Here is a 15,125-nt window from a genome sequence, read left to right as displayed (position 1 = left end):
GTCACAGTCCATTTCAGGGTAATAACAGAAAGCCCTGCGGCTCTTTGCACATAGCTTCTGCTGCATTAACGGGCATCAATGACTTAATATACAGAGGTGTGTCCATGTGCTAAAAACTGAATCTACTGAAATTTGTCTTCTGTTCTGCAGATCACTTCACATGACTTTTTCTTGTTGTCTTTCCACCTGTTTACATTTTGTTTTCGCTCTTGCATGAGTTTCTTAACTTTCTCATCATGTGCTGTGGCATCATGAAGGAGAGATGGTGGCTCACATCGCCGCTGGACTTTCACAGTAACTGGGACTAATTTCATGGACACAGCTGCTATGTTTGGGAAAAATAAAAATAAAAACGTCCCTTTCCGGTACCAGCCCAACAGTCTGAAGGAAACGTTCATCAGTCAACAAACCCGGCAAACAGACTTGAGTGAATATACCACATTGATTAAAGAGTTGTGCAGCGTTCGCAGCAGCACTTTGTGTTGTTTCATGGCAGGCCGAGCGTGATGAAGGGAGACAAGTTAACAGAGTGTTGAACTGTAAAGCAAACTCTGCATTTCAACTCAGATCCTAGGCTGCAAGTGATGATCATTTTCATTATTGATAAGCCCCCCTGCTGTCTTAAAATATGAACTGTTCATGGGTTGAACAGCCAAGGAGACTAAACCCATGAAAAAACACTGTAGAAGCACAGCGTTTAAAAAAACACTCCCTGAAAAGACCTGGCCATTGACTCAATGAAGTGAATCATTGTTTTTACAAAAGCTGTTCACCAGCAGGCTACGCAGATTGTCTTTAGGCTCTTTTTAGACCAGGCATTTATAAAAAACATTCACCGATTCATTAGTTAGCGTTGATACAGGGTTTCCAACAGATTTAAGGCACAGTAAATAAAACACACACTCAGAGACAAAAAATAAATAAATAATAAAAATACACACAAATTACAAAAAGAAATCGTGTATGTTTTGTTGTAACAATGAGTGGTGTACACTGAATAAATGCTCTCTACATTGTGAAGTAGTTAAACACAATTATTTCATTTTTAGATGAGATTAATGTGTTGAATAAATTGTTGTCAAATTGAAAAAGCCTGATTTGATTGTCAAAGCAACTGTTGATCGATTTTCTGTCTGTTCAATTAGTGATGACACTTGACACTCGATGAAGCACTAAAAAGAGTCAACAATGAAATGAACTTTATCTCCGGTTATAAAGGTATAGGCTACATTGTGTGTAGATCCATCAGCTCTCTTACATTTATCAGAGTCTCTAGCTGATATTTCAGTAACAGAAATATGTTTATTTACACCACTCAGGACAAATGTTTCAGTGTTGTATCTCTATTGTAATGAGATCTGATAAAGCCTCGGAGTATAATTATTATGCTCCTACAGTGTTTAAACTAAACTTTCCGGTTCTACTTCCTGTCTCGCTCTGTTCTTGTTTGCTCTAAATGAGCTCCAGCTGATGTTATGAGCGCTGGGTGACTGGTCCAGGCCCGGGCATCACAACTCCCTCAGTGGACGACATGCATGGATCAGTTTTCAGCGCCTTGCCCAGGAGGTGATCCTTTGGCTCCACCATGTGCGCACATACGATAACACACAAACTGTCAGCTCCAGGCTATTGTAGGTATTAAATGTTAATGTTAAAACTTCATTGATCCCCAATGAGATATTCTCTTTTCATTTGCTGTGCTGGAGGAAAATCAAAGGTCAGGCTCGGCTTCAAAACAGCACCCGTGGTGCTGATTATGGTTCACTGTCTTACTAAAGGACACTTCAGTGGTGAGTGTATTTATTGACAGAGGATTCAACCAGCAGTGCTCAACTAACTGGTTAAGAAACAGGTGTGAAACAAGAGTGTGCAGATTTTATTTTCAAACACTCATATTCACAAAGTTAAAGAACCTGCTGCGAAATCTGAAAAAGTGCATACTCTTGGGCCTCATAATCCAGCCTCTGCCAGCTGTTTGACACACTTGCAGTCTCAACATCAAGCAAACGATGTCCCTGAGAGAAAAAGAAAGACTGGTCTTGTTTAAAATGGGAGAGAGGAGTCATGTAAGCTCTGCAAGCCAGTGATCTGCTTGCTTTCTCCAAAGAAACGGCTGTAAATGTCACTGGACTGTAGAGAAGGTAAGATGTAAATATAAACACTGTCGACAGTTACTATGAGTTGTGCCAAGTGTTAAATCGAGTATGAGGAAGACTGGAATCGAGAAATAAAAATCAAGGAAGCAAAAGGAGGCAAGACAAGAACAGATATAGAATTTATTTTCAATATCCATTGCAAAGAATAAGAGGTGACACAGCTTGAAACAGATAATATAGAATTTATTTTCAACCAGAAGTAGGAAAATACATAGGTAGGTGTAAAGGAAACAAGCAGAACCTGTAGTCAAACGGAAAAAATAAAAGAACAAAACTAGTCCAAAGAGAATTGAGAGGACGGCTAAGGGGTACAACAGAAAGCATTGTTTACCATTCAGTTTCTTTTTAAAACAGTATGTGTTGATTTGAAAACAGCTGCCTTGATTTCTCATCTGGGTTAATGGACATTCTACAACATTGTGCAAGTGTTTCGTCTTTTTTTTTTCGTTTTTTTTTTTTTGCTGGTATTCCATGAATGGTAAACAATAGTTGGTCCAGTGCATAAACACAGTGACACAGATCAATATATGTACTCAGCTGACTACAGATAGACAATCCTGATCATTGAACAACTACCACTAGATTGGCAGGGAGGAGGAGATGAGCAAATATACAAGATGGATGATAAAAGGAAAAAAAAAGAAAGCTTAATACAGGTTTTCAGATCACAAATTGGTCTCGGAGGGTGAAATGGAGTTAAAAAGCGCAAAAAAATTATTGGAAAAACAAAAACAGATTGAAAGATGACAGCTACATTTCCCAGATAAAATATTTAAAAACCCATTCTGAAGGTATCTGAATGTTTCCGTGTCTGTATTATTGCCAAGTTTTTGGAAAGAAAGAAACAAAAACAAATGCATTTGAATTGAGCCGATGGGTTGAGAAACCAAACTCCAACCACAGTGACAAGTATGAGTGTGGATGTTCATGTCAAGGAAAAGGACAAAAGTACCTTGCTTTCCTTACAGCCCTACATTTCATGAAAACTATGATATGGATTTTTTTTTAATAAAAAGAAAGGAAAAAAGAGGAAATGATGCGACTGGTTGGTGGAAGAATTCGCTCTACAACAGAGGACTGAACTACAAGCAGCTTTGGTGTGCACCATTACAAAGAGATGCAGCCTGGGAAAAATCACTCTACGCCTAACAAGCCAACTATGAAACACAACGTAACATGTGAAAAAGTACAAAGCCAACAACGTGATCACTCGCTGAAGCTTACAGAGTGACAGAACGCAGCTCTGAGATTTGCCCGATTTTCAATCAGAAGCCATAATCTGTGGTTTAACAAGAGTGATGAAGAGGAGGAGGGAGGGAGAGGGGGAGGGGGAGGGGGAGGAGGGGAGTTTACAACCAAAAAGATATTTTTAAAGAGTCAAATCAGTGACTACTTATAGTAGCTAGCTAGTGTAACAGATTTAAGCACTGTGATGCACAAGAACAGAGTGAGATGGACAAGTAGTACTCAAAAAATCATCACAGGACCAGTCTAGCGACCAGCGGCACAACATTAGCTTAGTCTTACAAACACGTTTTACACCAGTCAGAACAGTGTTCTCTAGTACTCAGCTGCAGTCACAAGTCAGACAGCTCTGCTGCCCTAACCTACAGGCACTAGCACTCTCCAGCTAGTACCATGCAACATCCAAAATAAAGCTGAAGTAAAAGAAAGAAGAAAAAGAAAGACGTCTGAAAAAAATGTATCCCTGTGCTGAAAGTTTTAACTCAACCAACGACGCAGGTACTTTTCCTCCAATAAGCAGTCAGTCCTTCATTCTACGAGGCATCATCAGGAACATTCAACTTCTCTACATCAACCCATCAAAGACAACGTCTCATGATTTCTACAGAGGATTTGGTTTGTGATGGGATAAGAGTAAATGGTCGGGGGGAAATATTGAGTAAAAGTAAAAACAATGTAGCAAACATAACACCATCATAGAATTCATGATTTACACAACAACACAATTCAATATCTTTTTAGAAAGGAAACATGAGATACATCTTTTATTCACACTTTACAAAAAAAGCTAGCCTTTAAATCTACTACAATACTAATGCCATTCAGGAAAAAAAAAAGCAAACTGGACACATTGGTTTCCATTGGAAAACAAAACAAAAAGTTAAAAAACAAACATGTAGGGGGCAAACAAATGGGACAAGAAAACTTGATCTGAGGACTAAATTTATATTTCCTATTTACTTGCTTCCCTCTTTCTTTTAAAAATGTCATTTCAACATATACATTAAAGTAATAAGATCTTTACTCACTAATATGATGGGACAGGGGGTGAGGGGAGCTGCATCTGAATCTACTAAGTGCTCATCATCCGTTGTATCTGTGTGTAAAAGCATGGCTGTTGAAGTCGTCGTCTCACCACTGACACGTCTCTCTTGTCGGTCTGGGATGTGACACATTTGATTCATAGCAACGTGTTTGCCTGGCCTCCGAGAGAAACAGCTCAGCTCGCTGCCCCTCATCCCTTGTTCATCCAAAAGCAGCCTTCCACCTTTTCCAATATAGAGGTAGGGGGTCCACAGATGGCACTATAGCTGCAGTGACGAGGGTAAGAGAACTATACAAAGTGGTTGAGCAAGGGGGTGTAAAAGACACAGCTTGAGTAATATAGTGGGTCGGTAAAGTCTGAGGTTGGGCGGTTGAGGGTTAGGGGGAGTATTAGGTTGATGGACAGGCTTATACAGAGATTTAAAATTCATGGCCAGGAGAGGAGCTAAGGGCTTTGTACTTTAGGGGTCTGAGCATGGAGCCGTGCTGGGGTACGAAGAGGGAGCAAAACAATCCGAGAGTGGATTTTTAGTGAAGATAAGACATCCTACTCATGTTGTTAAAGTAGAGGGGAAAGGGTCGGTGGGGAAAGCATACCTGATTACTAGAGAGCTCAATGAATAGGAAGGATATACACATCATCATAACATTGTCACAGCTCATAAAAAAGGAAATCAACATTAACAAAACCCAAAAAAAGGACATAAAATCGTCACAAATGTCTCAACAGTATTTAAAAATAAAAGGAGAAAAGGTTGTTCAGGCGTTCGCCAAATGTAAATAGTGCAAGACGACGACAACTGCTACAGTGAGGCACGATGTTTTGTTGTTATGTGTGGGATTTATATAGGTTGTATCAGCCACATGTCACCGGTGAGAGTGGGTGTGAGATATATAAATGAACAGATGCGGAGTCACTGGTGGGCTGCGACTCGTTCTTGCATGTCCTTTTGTCTAAACTGATGGCAGCAGTGTGGATCAATGGCTTTGTTAATGGGCAAGAAGCAACAGGCAGAGTTTACTCAGTGTCTATTTACAATCGCAGCAATGTGCCGGCAAATCAAATCAACGGCAGAGAAACGGGGAGGAATAAAAACAATACTGATACATCAATTACAGTTAATCTCTAGGGAGTGCAAAGTAGTGACGGCGAACGCCTTGAACAACCTCTTCTTACGTCTTTTGTACAAGCTGGTAATATCAATTCATCTTAACATTAACTGGATAAAAATTTAGCCATAGTTTACAATACAATCTTTTTTTTTCAAATCTGATCATAATTTACTCTTAGTACAAAAAACGCCAGAAAACAGGTCTTTTGTGGTTCATATACAATCATGTAAAGACTGAGTCTAGATTTCTATTCTGTACAAACACTTGTGAAAAAACCACTGCTTTTGTGTATGGAATTTATGGCTGGGGAAAGTCACTACTGGCCTCAGAGACAGTGCTACAGATCTGCCTTCAAATTACCTGTATGCGTATCTGTGTGTATATCAGTGTTTGCTTGCATGTGTGGAGTTGGTTGGCAACTCCAGACAGTGAGAGGAATGCTGGTATTACTCCTGTGTATCAACCATTACTCGCTCTCTCTGCCTAAAAGCAATCAAGATAAGGAAAGATTTGTGATACCCCCCCCCCCCCCCCCATCGCTTTTTCCATCAGCCTAAATCCCCTTGCCCCAAAAAAGGTGATACATGGGCCACACGAGCTCCTAAGCACAAGACTAGCCTAACAACTATACAAGCTGGGGTGAAACAGTCTGCTAACAGGATGGTAGCTGCTCTCAGTTTCTCACAACATCCTTCCATGACAATTAACACTACAGGTTGCCCATGTGTAGCCGAGCAAAACGTAGTTCTCAAGACGTTTTCCCGAGGCATCTGTGGGTTTGGTAGCTAATGCACCAGGGCCGGGGGGGTCAGAGGTGTAGACTATCTTGTAGCACCACGGGAGGCCGTGACCACACAAAAGGCCTCAGCACCACGGAATGACAGCAGGAAATCTCACCTCGTACGAGCTGCGCTACATCCACCTCTCCTGGGACGCACATCTACCGGCTAAGAGTTGCTCTAAAACCCGACCACATCTGAGTCGACAGATGTGCCCACTATTCTAGAAAGACTGAGAAAGTACGCTGGCTGCCCAGAGTACAGGGGAAAACAAGCACAAGCCAAGAATGGAGGTCTGAGACTGACAAGTCTGCTGTCTTTGCTGGTTTTAGATTTATACAGGACATACAGACAAGCAGACCATCAGCTATGGAGCTTTTCAGGTGGATGTCATCCCCTCAGCCACTTCTACGTTTCCCTTTTCTCCGAAACCAAACAGTGCCCCGTGTGACAAAGCTGAATGCGCTACCATCCCCTCTAGTTTGGATGACAGAAGCAAAGTGGGTGGGTGGATTCTGAGGAGGAAAAGGGAGTTCGAAACACAAAATATGATGCACGAACAGGACTGAATTGAGCGGTTAAAAAAAGAACAAAAAAGAAAAATAGAGAAAGAAAAAAAGAAAAATATAGAATATCTATAACATTATACGAAATCCCTGTTGGCCAGACCTCACTGTACGAATATTTTACAGGTTGTGTTTTTTTTGTCTTCCTCCTCCAGTGTGGTGGAGGGAAGAGCTGGTAGTGGGAGGGAGGAAGGTTGAAAGGGAGAGGAGGCTGTGGTTGCAGCTCCCCCTGGCGGTGTGGCAGGGTCTCACTACCTGCGTGCAGGCAGATGAAGCCCATTGACCTGGGGGGGCAAATTGGGCAGGAGCAGCTCCAGCTGGGCAAAGAGGGAGAAGTGGTCGGAGGGGATGTGGGGATGCGGGCAGCCGCTGACATTGTTCTCTACAAGCCAGTGGGGGTCCAGGGGGCCCAAGATACCCAGCACGTTCAGGTGAGGCTTGGAGTAGAAAATATAGTCAATGACACCCTGAGGACAGAGAGAGAGAGAAAGAAAAAAAACAGGGTGTCAGATCTCCAAGAAAACGTTGGGATGTCCTTGATACACTGCCCTTTATAATTATAATAATATAATATAATATAATAATAATTAATCTCACTGTGGCATTTCTTATGTTTTTATTTTCTGGTTCTATGCACGAAACACAATCAACTACAATTAAGTCCAAACCTGTGTTCCATCATCTAAAATTACCTTGAAGTCGAAGGTGTAGTTGGTGTAAGGCATCAGGCCGTTCTCGTAGGCGCTCTTCAGCTTGAAGCCGTGGGTGATCCTGCCGTTGGACGTGCTGTTCTTGCCGTTGCAGTTGAATTTGGTCAGGCTGTCGCTATAACGAAGCTCCTTGAAGTCCTTGTGAGTGCAGTCCACTCCGCCAGTACTCAGGTACTCCACTACGCCTGAACAGAGGGGAGAGGAGACGTTGCCTTCATCAGAATCCAGAAAAGTCAAGTGACACTTCAAGGTCCCAAAAGTCTGTTTCTCCTTTACCATAGGCACCACTGAGTGTACTACTGAGGGTAGCAATAGTGGGTACTTTGGGTTACAAGCAACAAACACTTATAATAACTTATCAACAGTCTGCACATGACTTTTTACATGATGTGAAAATTGTGAAAGCTGTCCACTACAGTTTTGTAGTCATGGTGATATCTTCATATTGTTTGTGTTGTTTTTTCAAAGAAGCCAAAAATGATTAATTTTCTCTAATAAGTTTGACTTTCACTCACACCAGGATCGAGATGAACAAACTTTGGATATGCATACAACAGGATTTGTTTTTGGTTTTCCTCTTTTCTTTTTTAAAATTGACGGAGCAACCACACGAGACATAGATCTGCTCATTCAGGAAGAGACAGGCAAACAAAGCAACAACCTTATACAGTGTTTCCTCTACATTCATTTAGGAGCGGCGGGCTGCCATTCCTTTAAAAAATCCTAGCGGAAACACTGTTATAATTACCTGTTGCTGAAATGATAGTATTGTTGTAGTATCTTCAACTCAATGCATTAACTCCCTTCCCACTTGTCTTCCTCACTTACCAGAGTCGGGCAAGGAGTTGAGGTCAGCGCACAGCACCAGTGGAATGGCATTGGTCTCACCAGAGACAGAGGACAACTTGAGGCTGCGTGTGGCCTTGTCCACTATGTTCTTCACCTCCGACAGGAACATCATGGTCTGGACCAACTTGACGTCAGAGTACTCTGGGTCCCAGTGCATGTGGGCGTTGGCTACCAAGAGCAGCTGCTTCTCCATGCCATGGAGTGACTTTCCAGCTGAAAAGAGGAAAAAGAAACATACAATAAATATACTATACTATAAATACACTACCAATTACTTGCAACACCACCTACAAAGCCATGTTCTGTAACTTCTGTTCCACATGTATGTCAATTCTGGATTAGCTTGACTAGCTTATCTTAAAGAAAAACACAAAGTAAATCTTAAATTACTAGGTAGCCCAATCATTTTCAAAAGATCCAAGTCAGTCGTCTACTCACAGGAGACCTCCATCATCTCTTTGCGGACCTCAAGCAGTACAGCTACCCCGATGTTGTCCTTGGTCATCACCCTGTTCAGCATAGCCTCCGAGCCCTCGGAGTTAGCCATGGCCAGCTGGTTGAACTCCACTGTGTGCTTCTGCACTGCACTGAACCTTGATATCAACAGGAGGCAAGAAGAGAGGTTTCAATAGGACTTCTTAACATTTATGTAGCTAATACACAGACAGTGCTGGATTCTAACTTTCAAACACTAAATAGTAAAATCCAGGATCTGAAGTGGTGCAGTCTTAAGACATGAAATTATTGTAGTGGTGTCCCACACTCAATGTTTACTTATTGGGTTTTTTAATAATAAAACATCTGCAAGCAAAACTGATGCAGCTGAACCACCAGACACTGTGTTTATCCTGTGTAGTATTCTTGCCATATCGATGCCTACATAACCCATAAAACTGAACAATAGTTCAGTCAGGGATTGAAGTGTGTTACGCTAATAGCAGTTAATGCATAAATCCTGGAGCATGGATGAGGAGTAGGCTACTGGAGACTGGAAAACTCTCCACACTCTGTAAAATCTGCATGGTTCCCATGTATTATAAAATCATAACCCAAATCATAAGAACAAAATCCCACAGTTTAATTTCTAGACTAAAGCACAAGTTTCCATATCCATGAATGATCTTCCACCATCACTGTGGTTTTATGGGTATGAGATTTTAACAGTATCTAGCAGACTCAAGCATGAGGCCACATATGACCGTGCAGAGGTATGGTACAAACATTATCAACCTTGATGACTGCTATCACTGTAAAGCTGAAGTATCCTTTTCAAGGTCTGTCTTTTGTGTTCGGCTATGAATGAAGACACCTTGTGGTTTCATACTTCCTGAAACTGTATTCAAGTGTAAGGAGTAAACAGTGATAGGGGCTTGACAAAGATCCTTTTCAAGGTGAATGCAAGTAATGTTAACGCTGTCTAAAGACTACGAACTTCACAGGCCTTTAAATTTACAGGGTAATCAAACTGGTTAGGTAGGTCAGTGGCTGTAACTCCGCCCAGCTAACAGATATGACCTAGAGTGAAAGGCTTACAACGTGGCACTGTTTAATGGATAACAATGCACAATAATAAAAACTGTAATAATCACTCAGGCAATAATATTAGGTGCTAATGATTTGGTTCTTGTTCTTCATTAAGAATAAAACTTAAAATGTATGTTTAACTTTTGAGAAGATGGTAAATTATCTTATGTCCTATGAAGGCTAGTCAACAATAGATACACACCATACGATAACAACTATAAAACTGTAAGTACATACTTCTCTGTCTTATAGAAAATTGCACATCCGTCTACATGTTTACGGTCGGACTCTGACATAGTCCTAGCTCGTGACTTTGGACTGAAGAACCCATCATATCCCTGTTCCTTCAGCTCAGGCAAGAAGAAATTGTAGTACTGCTCCGTCTCAACTTCCTGCAATCAACAGAGAACATGTGTCAGGTTGGGCCACATGAAAGAGATCATGTAAATGTTACAAATAGTATAATTCTACCATAAACTCTTAAATACAAGAGTGAAAAGCAGGAGATAGCACAGTGTTAGAAAAATAACTAAAATTACACAGATAGAAAAGCTGGGAAAATGTATGTACTAATGAAAAGAAACAAGTGACTGTGAACAAGAGATCATTTCTAGACTTTAACCCTGCTCCCTGTGATATGGACATGTGAACAATAAAATATTAGACATTTCACTTTTGAATATATTAACAGAATAAAAAATAATTACTCAAGGATTTTTAGAAATTCATCTCATATCACCACACTTCAGAAAGTAATTATGGAGCTAGCACCCCAATAACTTATTGGTAGTTGCAAACATTCTGACCTGCTCCTGGAAAATTAGTATATGGCCACACAATGTTCAGTGACGACTGTGTGTAAACATTAAACATGACGCTTCACAAAAGGGAGCATTTATTGCAGGGTTATTTAATTGCATAACAATCTACAGATGTTGCTTTAATCGTATTGATTTGATATGTGGCCAAAAATGTCAAGCCACAACTTTAAAGCCCAATTTTCTTAAGATCTTGATGGATCTGCCCAGATATAAAAAACAAACAAGCAAAAAAAACCTTTTCCTTCAATATGTGCAAGCTAATTTCATGTTATGACGTCTATCTCTCACCTGCAAACTGATGATGTCTGCGTTGCAGCCCAGGATTTCCTGCATGATGGATTTCTTCCTGTATTCCCAGTTTAGAGCCCAAGAGGGACAGTAACCATATAGCTGTCGTGTGGCATACTTATCACACAGCACATTATAGCACATCACAGAGAACAGTGCTGAGGGGAGAAACAGACAAAACAGCAGGTCTCAGAAACATTGAAGGTGATGGTTTTTGGTTTCTTTGCTTTGCTTGTATGCACATGGAAAACCTCAATCATATACAACATTTTTCATAATAAAAGATCAATTTGACAAACAATTGTAAACAGTCCATAGCACAAAATTGATAGCTGCGGACACCCCCATTAGCGTCAACCAAAACAAACCCATCCATGGGAATAACTAAATTCTATTTTGTAAAGTTTTAGTTAGAGATTGATTGATTTTGATAGAGATTCCATGCACATGTCAGGATGTACTGAATCTTAATGTGGACATTGATGCAAGCAACATTTTTAGTCTATTCAGGTTGATTATTTTCCCACACCACCACCAGATAAATGTGGCAGTCAGTTTTTATGGATTCGAGTTGGATCAATAAATAAGGAGCAGCTGTGTGTTGTAAAGAAAAACATTTGTGTGTGTTGTTCTTACCTGAAGCCCGTGTTCGGTCTGGTTCTTGGAGTGAGATCCATGACCGGGCTGGGGGCTGCTCTGTTGGTACTGAACAGAGAGAAACAAAGGGATTCATACCGGTGACAAGATTAACTCAGATGTTCAAACAATGATGTCTATAAATAATAATACAATATATATAATAAAAAAAACTGGTGACTGTATGATCTCCTTGTGCCAGCCTCAAAACTGCTAGACAGGTAAGGGACTCACTGCGTTTGATAGCCCCTGCCAGATTGTCTAACAAGTAGTTGAGCAGTCTTCGCGTGCCATCAGGTTCCTGGTAGAGGCTCATGATTTCTTGTGCAAGTGGGTTTCCTGGTAAAGGGAAAAGCAAACCAGGCTGAATCATCTCTATGAGAATAATGGGATTTCAAGGCTAGAATGGCTACAAAAACCAGTGATAAGCCACTCACCTTTCAACCCCAGTGTTTGTAACTGAAACAGTTTCCCCAATTCAAATGGCAGAACCCGCAACTGGTTGTTATTTAAAAGCAGTTCCCTGTGAAGGACATAGGGGAATTTAATCATTGGAAACCAGCCCTCCTGAGAAATAACCACCTTTGTTACATTTCAAAAACATTATTTACCACATTGGTGATAAAGAATGTCTATGGTGCACTTTAGGGCCCGACCGATATGGATTTTTTGGGGCCAATGTCAATGTTAGGGAATTAAAAATTCTGGTATCTGATATATCTGCTGATTAAATTGTTACATTTTTCAGAACATTTTGCTACTTTCAAATACTATTATTGTCAAAAACTGTTGTGTGTGGCAAGCAGCATATGAGCAATTTTAACATCATTTGAAATGCACCTGTTACTTTTCACTATGTTCTTGAGGCCAGCACTGCACTGGATAAATAACAGCACAAGGACATCATTTTTTTATTTTAAATTAGTGACAATATAAGTGTTACCTAAAGCAGCTATCGGCCAACATTTGACCGGTTAACGATTATTCTCAAAGGGCTATAATCGGCCAATTTTGTCAGCGGGCCCTAGTACACTTCCCAACTTCTGACTGATTGTTATTGTGGATATTAAAATTAAATATTCCAATAAAAAGACATAGATTTTTCAAGTTTTCAGTTGATTCTGTTATTTTTCTTCAATATCTTGACAGCTGCTTTCACACCGTTCCTGCATCAGGGCATAAATGCCTTGCCTGAAATCACTCACCTGAGAGACACCATGTTGCCGAGCTCTGCCGGCAGGCTCCTGATCTTATTGGATGAGAGATCCAGGTACACCAGGTTGTGTAATTTGGCAATGTCTGGCGGGATGCGTGACAAAGAGTTGTCACTGAGGTGCAGGGCAGTGAGGTGGGTGAGAGACCACAGGGCTGTGCTGAGACTCCTTACTCGGCCTACAGCAACAGTGGGAAAAAGGACACACAAACACACAACATAGGTCACCATAAGTCAATCAACACGTGTCATATTTGAGATACAATACCCAAAGCTCACAGGTTGCAGCTTGTATTCTGTTACAAATATGGTTATTTAATGGTTGCCCTGATGATAATAAATTGATTATCTTTAGGTTTGGAACTATTACCAAAACATGAAATCTGAGGCTGTAGACAGGCAAAACACAGCTGTCCTTAAAATAGCTATACATTATTATGTTACATAGTATATATCTGATGTATGCAGTAGTACAGTGGCAGACCCACATCTTGGTATAATGCCAGTAGATATACATAGAAAGATGACATTTAAAGTCAGGTTAATGTGTCCAATGTGATTAATCTCTTTCCCAATGTCATATAATGTGTGTGACCACTGCAAAATCAATACAGTTACTTTACCTAGACAAGTAGAAAGTCCCAGACAATACTCACCGCTGATTTCCAGCTCAGCCCAGTATGACTTCTTCCCGTTGGCTGCCTCCTCGCTTGACATAATTGTGTACATCCGCCTGGGATCCGGCGGGTCATATTTTTCCTTGGGCATTCCTATAACACTGCGATAATAAAATGGGTTTTAAATGTCAATCGACAACATAGTAGTTAAAATGTGTCCTGATACACCATCATCGATATAGTAATTTTGTCTGTCGTTTGAAATAACGACTACAGTAACGTTAGTAGCGGTAGTCTTCAGGGGGCCACATTTGCATTGAGCATTTCAATATGCTACCACATGTAGACATGGAAACCAATGCAACTTAACCTCTTTTTGTTTGTTCGTTTGTTTAAATATGAGTAGACTGGTCACGGACACGGTCATTTACATCGCTGTGTGTACTTTAACATGTTGTATAATTAGTACACATTTAAACGGCACCCAGTAAAGACCGTGATTTAATTGAAGTTACATAATAAACAACATTACACTGCAACGTAGAGCAACGTTTGTCATGTTAACCATCGTATTCTCGGTTGTTAACAACTGTGTGAAACTTCAATTTCATTTCCAAAACAACTGAGCATGAAACTAAATTTCTAAAGAAGAAAAAAGAAATTGACAAACAGCTAGCTAAGGTTAGCCGATTAGCCTAGCTGGACCTACATAGGTAGCTACCAAAGTATACATAACAAACGCTAAATGGCTAACGCTAGCTCGCTTGCTAACCAACTAGCAAGGTGGAAACGGACAAGTCAAGTGAGATAAATCGACCAATTAACTGACTTTTACACCCAATCGAAGTGGGTCAGGGGAAAGTGGATTTAAAATTATATTAAAAGATTCAGTTCATTTGTTGTTTACATAATAGCGAGGCACTGGCTCTCGCGTTAACACTAGGCCTCGACACGGCGCATTAGTTAGCCACCGCTAGTTAGCATCCAACAGCAAGAATCATTATCGTCGAGATAAACAAGAGTAAACGAGCCCACAAAGCTGCACACAATGCTGGGTGTCTGCGAGCAACTGCGAGCTATTTAGCTTAGCTCGAGTTAGCTGGCTTGGCTAAAACCTAACAGATACCAATTACTCGAAATTGATCCGACTTCCTATTTAAATAAGCCCCTCTTTAAAAAATAAAAAATAGCCACGGCGTTTTTGACATCTAAATAAGATTCCGGGGAAATTAGTGAAACCAGTTCAGTTCTTAAAGCAAGGATGGGGCTTTTACCTGCAAGAGCATACCAAATCGCGAGGACGACTGCGTGTTCTCTTTTGTTTTCTAGCTACTTCTCACCCCGTTTCCGCTGCTGTATCATGGCGACTGTAAGGATTTTTTTTCTCTGCCGATAACAGCGCTTGATCCTATTGGTTAGCGTGTAGACGGTCCAACCAGCTGTTGAACCTCAGTAAATACAATCCTTGATAGCTGAGAGCTGGACCAAGAGATTGATGATAAAGACGCCACAGTTCAATTTGCTGTGGTTTATGTAGAATTGATGTACGGTAGTTTCAGAATCA

General features: G+C 40.7%; 1 protein-coding gene across 1 annotated transcript; it reads right to left on the bottom strand.

Moving 5' to 3' along the window:
- Positions 1 to 2,318: 2,318 nt before the first annotated feature.
- On the bottom strand, positions 2,319 to 14,910 carry LOC146979934 (CCR4-NOT transcription complex subunit 6). The gene is made up of 12 exons (XM_085789978.1): positions 14,836 to 14,910; positions 13,601 to 13,722; positions 12,937 to 13,123; positions 12,169 to 12,254; positions 11,966 to 12,070; positions 11,732 to 11,800; positions 11,096 to 11,253; positions 10,224 to 10,378; positions 8,901 to 9,055; positions 8,442 to 8,675; positions 7,596 to 7,798; positions 2,319 to 7,370 (listed from the first exon to the last, which is right to left on the bottom strand). Exons 2-12 carry the CDS (start codon positions 13,710 to 13,712, stop codon positions 7,155 to 7,157), a joined length of 1,680 nt encoding a protein of 559 aa, XP_085646104.1. The 5' UTR covers positions 13,713 to 13,722; positions 14,836 to 14,910; the 3' UTR covers positions 2,319 to 7,154.
- Positions 14,911 to 15,125: the final 215 nt, after the last annotated feature.

Source organism: Trachurus japonicus, chromosome 10 (genome assembly GCF_045865225.1).
Source record: "Trachurus japonicus isolate A0001 chromosome 10, Traja_1.0".
Taxonomy (NCBI): domain Eukaryota; kingdom Metazoa; phylum Chordata; class Actinopteri; order Carangiformes; family Carangidae; genus Trachurus; species Trachurus japonicus.
This window is presented reverse-complemented; position numbering and strand designations above follow the sequence as displayed.